This window comes from Mesoplodon densirostris, chromosome 18, assembly GCF_025265405.1.
Source record: "Mesoplodon densirostris isolate mMesDen1 chromosome 18, mMesDen1 primary haplotype, whole genome shotgun sequence".
Taxonomy (NCBI): domain Eukaryota; kingdom Metazoa; phylum Chordata; class Mammalia; order Artiodactyla; family Ziphiidae; genus Mesoplodon; species Mesoplodon densirostris.
The window spans coordinates 44,119,016-44,125,974 of record NC_082678.1 but is presented as its reverse complement, the minus strand read 5'-3'; the positions used below and the strand labels follow the sequence as shown (position 1 = coordinate 44,125,974).

The 6,959-nt window shown below is 56.9% G+C and overlaps 1 protein-coding gene across 4 annotated transcripts; it reads left to right on the top strand.

Moving 5' to 3' along the window:
- The first annotated feature begins 1,519 nt into the window (after positions 1-1,519).
- Positions 1,520-6,956, top strand: ACADVL (acyl-CoA dehydrogenase very long chain). 4 transcript variants are annotated; one of them, XM_060080776.1, is made up of 20 exons: positions 1,520-1,668; positions 1,743-1,818; positions 2,091-2,156; positions 2,241-2,313; positions 2,419-2,483; positions 2,589-2,723; positions 3,118-3,262; positions 3,527-3,656; positions 3,746-3,871; positions 4,205-4,403; positions 4,680-4,784; positions 5,220-5,306; positions 5,392-5,454; positions 5,552-5,653; positions 5,731-5,828; positions 5,926-5,998; positions 6,094-6,166; positions 6,253-6,325; positions 6,424-6,499; positions 6,583-6,956. In XM_060080776.1, exons 1-20 carry the CDS (start codon positions 1,607-1,609, stop codon positions 6,721-6,723), a joined length of 1,968 nt encoding a protein of 655 aa, XP_059936759.1. In that variant the 5' UTR covers positions 1,520-1,606; the 3' UTR covers positions 6,724-6,956. The 4 variants fall into 4 exon arrangements, with proteins under 4 accessions (XP_059936759.1, XP_059936760.1, XP_059936761.1 ...); XM_060080777.1 differs by having other exon boundaries at positions 1,520-1,653; positions 6,583-6,951; XM_060080778.1 differs by having other exon boundaries at positions 1,559-1,580; positions 6,583-6,951.
- Positions 6,957-6,959: the final 3 nt, after the last annotated feature.

Genomic DNA, 6,959 nt, shown 5'->3' with positions numbered 1-6,959 from the left:
AGAACAAGAGAGGGCACAGAGAGATGTTCAGGAAGGTCTCAGAGGCCCTAAGGGGGAGGCAGCATACCTCGGGGTCCTTCCTACTGTGAAAATTTTGGTGTTTCCAGAGTTAGTGCAACTCCGTCGTCTCAGGATAATATGCCTTGGGTCATCCACCCCACTATTTTTTTTAAATTAAATTAAATTGGGCCTCCCTGGTGGCGCAGTGGTTGAGAGTCCGCCTGCCGATGCAGGGGATACGGGTTCGTGCCCCGGTCTGGGAGGATCCCATATGCCGCGGAGCGGCTGGGCCCGTGAGCCATGGCCGCTGGGCCTGCCCGTCTGGAGCCTGTGCTCCGCAACGGGAGAGGCCACAGCAGTGAGAGGCCCGCATACCGCAAAAAAAATAAATAAATAAATAAATAAATAAATAAATAAATTAAATTAAATTATTTTTTATACAGCAGGTTCTTATTAGTTATCTATTTTATACACATCAGTGTATACATGTGAATCCCAATCTCCCAATTCACCCCGCCACCAACACCCCCGCCCCCCCCACCCCTTTCCCCCCTTGGTGTCCATACGTTCGTTTGCTACATCTGTGTCTCTATTTCTGCCTTGCAAACGGTTCATCTGTACCATTTTTCTAGATTCCACATATATGCGTTAATTTACAATATTTGTTTTTCTCTTTCTGACTTACTTCACTCTGTAAAACAGTCTCTAGATCCATCCATGTCTCTACAAATGACCCAATTTTGTTCCTTTTTATGGCTGAGTAATATTCCATTCTATATATGTACCATATCTTCTTTATCCATCTGTCTGTTGATGGGCATTTAGGTTGTTTCCATGACCTGGCTATTGTAAATAGTGCTGCAATGAACATGGGGGTGCATGTGTCTTTTTCAGTTATGGTTTTCTCAGGGTATATGCCCAGTAGTGGGATTGCTGGGTCATAAGGTAATTCTATTTTTAGTTTTTTAAGGAAACTCCATACTGTTCTCCACAGTGGCTGTATCAATTTACATTCCCACCAATAGTGCAAGAGGGTTCCCTTTTCTCCACACCCTCTCCAGCATTTGTTGTTTGTAGATTTTCTGATGATGCCCATTCTAACCCCACCCCACTATTTCCCTCTGTCTTGTGTTGGTGGAGACGGATTTCACGAGGAACCCCAAAGAGTCCTCTTTCCATGCCTCTGCCTCTGGCATCTATCTTACGTTTATGTCTTCCCACCTCTCCCTTCTAATTCCACCTGGGAAGTCCTCCCTTCAGTCTACCCTCCATCCCTCTGGCTGCAGCCGCCTAAGTTCCTCAGTCTTCCGTCTCAGCCTATCTCATCACCCCTTCTGAGGGCTACACTCCAGTTCGGACAGGCGAGATGAAGGAGTTTGGGGGAGACAAGGGACGTTTGGAAATGACCCTAGGTCAACCAGAATGCAGGGGTTCGGTGGCGCTCCGGAACTACAGCCCCCAGCATGCCCCAGCGGCCGGAAGCCCCCGCCCACCGCCTCCCAGTGCATTGTGGAGGATGAGGCAAGGCTGGAGGACCAGACTTTGGCTAACCCGGCGAGAGCGCTAAGTCAACGCTCAGGGTAGCACCGGTCGGAGCGGTTCGGTGATGCAGGCGGCGAGGGTGGCGCCGAGCATGGGGCGGCAGCTGCTGAGGTTGGGGAGCGGGAGGTGTGTGTATGATAGGGGGTAAGGGGGCAGTGGGCCCGGACACCGGGCCAGGACTGAACCCCTACTCCCCACAGCTCGCGGCCCAGTGCGCTCCTTGGGCAGCCCCGGCCCGGCCTCGCCTGGCGACCCTATGCCAGTGGGGCCGCCCAGGTAAGTGACGGCCACCTTCGAGGGTATGAGAGCGGGAAGCCGCCTCGGCGCCCACCTCCCAGCCGCCGGCAGGGGTCTCCCTCTTGGTCCCAGTCACCTGCCGATCGCCCTGGCGCCGAAAGTAGGGGAAAGGGCAGACCAGGGTGCCCTGAAGATGAAACTAGGGGAAAGGTGGCAGACGCGCCCTCCCCTGGCACCCAGCTCTTACCCTTTGCTTTCCTTGGTACTTTGGAATCCCCTTCACCGGCCTCACTAACCATCCCTTTCCCCAGGCGGCTGTGGAGAAGTCCGATTCTCTCTCTTCTGAGGCTTCGACTGGGGAAAAACGGGCCAAGCCGGTATGTGGCTCGAGCCCGGGAGGAACTAAGCTAGGGACAGACCCACCCCATACTGCTCCCTGAAACTCCCTTCTCCCTGTGCAGGAATCTAAGTCCTTTGCTGTGGGGATGTTCAAAGGCCAGCTCACCACTGATCAGGTGTTCCCGTACCCCTCTGGTAAGGAAACGGATAGGCGGAGCTGGATAGGGATGGGGCGTCTTTCCCCTGACCGCCTGGCCTGGCCTGACCTGCCCGTCCCTCTTGCCACTCCAACCCCTGTAGTGCTCAACGAGGACCAGACACAGTTTCTTAAAGAGCTGGTGGGGCCTGTGTCCCGATTCTTTGAGGTGAGCAGCACCAGCCTGAGGAATAGAGCTTGGTCCCTGATGGGGTGGGAAAGAGGATAAGGAGCTTAACAGGAGCCTGGATACGAGATCCTGTGCCTTCCCCAGGAGGTGAACGATCCTGCCAAGAATGACATGCTGGAGCAAGTGGAGGAGACCACTATGCAGGGTCTCAAGGAGATGGGGGCCTTTGGTCTGCAAGTGCCCAGTGAACTGGGTGGTGTGGGTCTCTGCAACACCCAGGTGAGGGAGCTCCCTCGGTCACCTCCAGTGTCCCAGTCTACTCCTCACCCCTGGAGCTAAGGTCTCTGCCAAGAGCTGCCCTGGGGGCCTGTGGGATGTTGACTCTTACCACCAAACTACTTGCAGTTCCCAAGGGCCATGGACCTCACCCAGGGTCCCAAGTCCTAATGAATCGCTAAGGTGGGGACTGCCTGAGGATAATGTAGGGAACCAACCTCCCACCGAGACCTGGAACAGACCTGCCAGTGTCCTCCTCTGCCATGGCCCCGCTTGCTCTGCCCACTCTCTCTGCAGGGATGCCCAGGTCGGGCTCTGCCCTGCTGCCCACGCTTTCCTGCTAAGGGCAGGTCCCCACGTAGCCAGTTACAGCCCCAGATGCCTGTTTCCCCTCCAGTATGCCCGCTTGGTGGAGATCGTGGGCATGCATGACCTCGGCGTGGCCATCGTCCTGGGGGCCCATCAGAGCATCGGTTTCAAAGGCATCCTGCTCTTCGGCACAAAGGCCCAGAAGGAAAAATACCTCCCCAAACTGGCATCTGGTGAGGCAGCCCTAGGAGACCCAGAGATCGGGAGTGTCCTGGGCCTGGCACAAATTAGGCTGCGTGGTACTTAGATCACCACACAGCTGGGTGTGTTGGCTGGGGGAGATTCTGGGTAGACATCACAGTGTGCTGGTGGGGAAATAGGAAGACACTGAATATCGCCGGAAGCATTAAGGGGGAATGACTGTGTTTGTGTGGGGGGCACTAAAGGGCCTTTCCGGTCCATCAGAACCCAGTGTAAAGGAGCTCTCTCTCCAATAGGGGAGACTATTGCCGCTTTCTGTCTCACTGAGCCCTCAAGTGGATCAGATGCAGCCTCTATCCGAACCTCAGCTGTGCCTAGCCCCTGTGGAAAATACTATACCCTCAATGGAAGCAAGATTTGGATCAGGCACTCTTCTCCCATTTTTCCCTCCTCTCCACCTCTGCCCACGTCCAGGGCCCACTGCTCCATCCTGACTGCCTCTCATTTTTCCACAGTAATGGAGGCCTAGCGGACATCTTCACGGTCTTTGCCAAGACACCAGTTAAAGACACAGCCACGGGGGCCGTGAAGGAGAAGATCACAGCTTTTGTGGTGGAGAGGAGCTTTGGAGGTGTCACCAAGTGAGTGGGCTGGGGAGAAAGAGGTGGAGCCAGGGAGGGGGCAGTACTGAGTTCTAGGGCAGATGGCTGTCACAGGTCACTCTGGGGATGGGTGCAAAAGCCAGAGCATTTGGACAGCATGTCCCTTTTAGGCCTAGTATGCATGCAACTGACCTAAAGTTTGGCTTCAGCAACCACTGAGCCCATCGCACGACAGCAGGACAGAGCCAGGCCTCCTCAGCCCTCTGGGCATGCCAGGGACTGCTGCCTGCGCCTCTTACAGGCTGGCTCATAATGAATGAATGGCTCACCCACACACACCCAGTGGCAACTTCTCCACCCTGTCTGTCACAGCGGGCCCCCTGAGAAGAAGATGGGCATCAAGGCCTCAAACACGGCAGAGGTGCACTTTGACGGAGTACAGGTGCCGTCAGAGAACGTACTGGGTGAGGTGGGGGGCGGCTTCAAGGTCGCCATGCACATTCTCAACAATGGAAGGTTTGGCATGGCCGCGGCCATGGCAGGCACCATGAAGGGCATCATTGCTAAGGCGGTGAGTACCCTGCCTGAGTCCCTAGCTAGCCTGAATCTAAGCCTAAGTCACACTGTCTCCCTTTCCATGTGTCCCTGGTCTCTTGCAAGCCCTCCCTCCACCAGAGGCCCCTCCCCTGCCAACAGCTCCAGACTTGATAGCTTAGGTCTCCACCCAGCCTGGACTGAACTCCTGGCTGTGGCCAAAGCCCACCCATCCCATCCCAGCGCAGCCCAGCCCCCCTCCCGGAAAGAGGAGACTAGAGAACCACACTGGGACACACGTGCCCTCTTCCAGGTGGATCATGCTGCTAATCGTACCCAGTTTGGGGAAAAAATTCACAACTTTGGGATGATCCAGGAGAAGCTGGCCCGGATGGCTATGCTGCAATATGTGACTGAGGTGAGGGCCACCCCGCTCCCCAGAGCCCTGAGGCCTTCTTCCCAGTTGGGTCAGACTACAACCCCCAGCAGCACCTGGGGCAGTGGGTCTCCAGCTTTACACCAATGCCCTAGGGGATGCGGGGAGGCATAGTCAGCTCAGCTTCCGCAGGATGGAGAGAGCCATGCTGTTCTGCCGAGGTGCTTCCAGAGGTCCCTGAAATTTGGTCTACCCACCCCACCCTTACTCCTTCACCCCTTTCAAGAAGTCAAATGCCTGCAAGCCCCTGACGAACTGACCAGGGAACCAAATATTTGGACGTGCCTGACACATGGCATTGGAAGGTGAAGGCAAGGGCCACAGGGCGCCAGGGCAGATCCAGTCTTGTAGATATGGGTGATCAGGTCGAGTCTGATGCAGCCCTTTTCCATTTCCCTTCCCGTGTCCCAACCTCAGTCCATGGCGTACATGGTGAGTGCCAACATGGACCAGGGATCCACAGACTTCCAGATAGAGGCTGCCATCAGCAAGATCTTTGGCTCGGTGAGGTCCCAGGCCTGTGGGGAGGGAGAGCCCGGTTTGGGAGCTTGGCTCCAAACCCAATTTTGGGTGTTTTCTTTGTCCCTAGGAGGCAGCCTGGAAGGTGACAGATGAGTGCATCCAAATCATGGGGGGCATGGGCTTCATGAAGGTACAGAACACCTCTCTGCCCAGGCCAGCCGCAGTGGGCCAGGAGGAGGCGGCAGCATGTCCAGCAGGGGCGTATGACCTGTCTTCCCCTGTGGCAGGAGCCTGGGGTAGAGCGTGTGCTCCGAGATCTTCGCATCTTCCGGATCTTTGAAGGGACGAATGACATTCTCCGGCTGTTTGTGGCTCTGCAGGGCTGTATGGTAAGAGGGAGGAGAAATGGGGGGAGGAGCTGGGCAGGACAGCGAGTCCTGACTATTGGACCCTCCTCCCCCCACAGGACAAAGGAAAGGAACTCTCGGGGCTTGGCAATGCTCTAAAGAATCCTTTTGGGAATGCTGGCCTCCTGCTGGGAGAGGCAAGCAAACAGCTGAGGCGGTAAGCTTAGGGGCCAGGGCAGGGCGGGGCGGGGCGGGGCAGGGCAGGGCAGGGCAGGGTATGGCAACTAACCAGTCACCCTTCCCCTTTCTCCAAGGCGGGCAGGGCTGGGCAGTGGCCTGAGTCTCAGCGGCACCATCCACCAGGAACTGAGTCGGAGCGGTGAGCTGGTGAGTAAGTGGTCAAGGTGGGGGGACAGTCTGCGTCGAAGACTGACGGGGCTGGGCCCCACTCTGAGCCCCGGGCACCTTCCCCATCTCTTCAGGCAGTGCAGGCTCTGGAGCAGTTTGCTGCAGTGGTGGAGACCAAGCTGATAAAACACAAGAAGGAGATTGTCAGTGAGTGAGCTCTACCCCATTCCCGCCCCCCACTTTCCTTTCCCTCCGACTAACCGCCCCCCAACCGCATCCCATCTACCTGACAGACGAACAGTTTCTGCTGCAGCGTCTGGCAGACAGTGCCATTGACCTCTATGCCATGGTGGTGGTTCTGTCCAGGTGAGGAGGCAGTGGGGGAGGCCTGAGCTGCAGTGGGGGCACTGGGGGTCCTGGGCCAGGCTCACAGCCCAGATTGGTTTCCTCCTGCTTCCCCCCAGGGCCTCAAGGGCCCTGAGTGAGGGCCACCCCACAGCCCAGCATGAGAAAATGCTCTGTGACAGCTGGTGTACTGAGGTGAGATCCAGGGCTACCAAGTACAGGGGGCGGCGGGGGGGGCCCTCGAGGCACAGGTCTGACCCCTCCTTCCCCCTCCCCAGGCTGCAGCCCGGATCCGGGAGAACGTGGCTGCTCTGCAGTCTGACCCCCAGCAGCAGGAGCTCTTCCGTAACTTCAAAAGCATCTCCAAGGCCTTGGTGGAGCGGGGCGGCGTGGTCACCAGCAACCCCCTTGGCTTCTGAATACTCTCAGCTAGGGCCTGGCCCAGAATGTGCCTTCTCCCAAGCCCAAGCCCAGGCCCCTTCTGTGCTGATCCTGGTTCTGCCTTGAAGGGGGCCTCGGCCCAGGAAGGTGCCTACTCTCAGAGGGAGTGCTTACCGCCTCACAAATAAAGTCTCTAACAAGTCATGCTCTGCTGCCGTACCTCTGTCCTTTCCCTTGCTGCCTGCCTCCCTCCCAAAGAAAGGAGCCAGAGGCA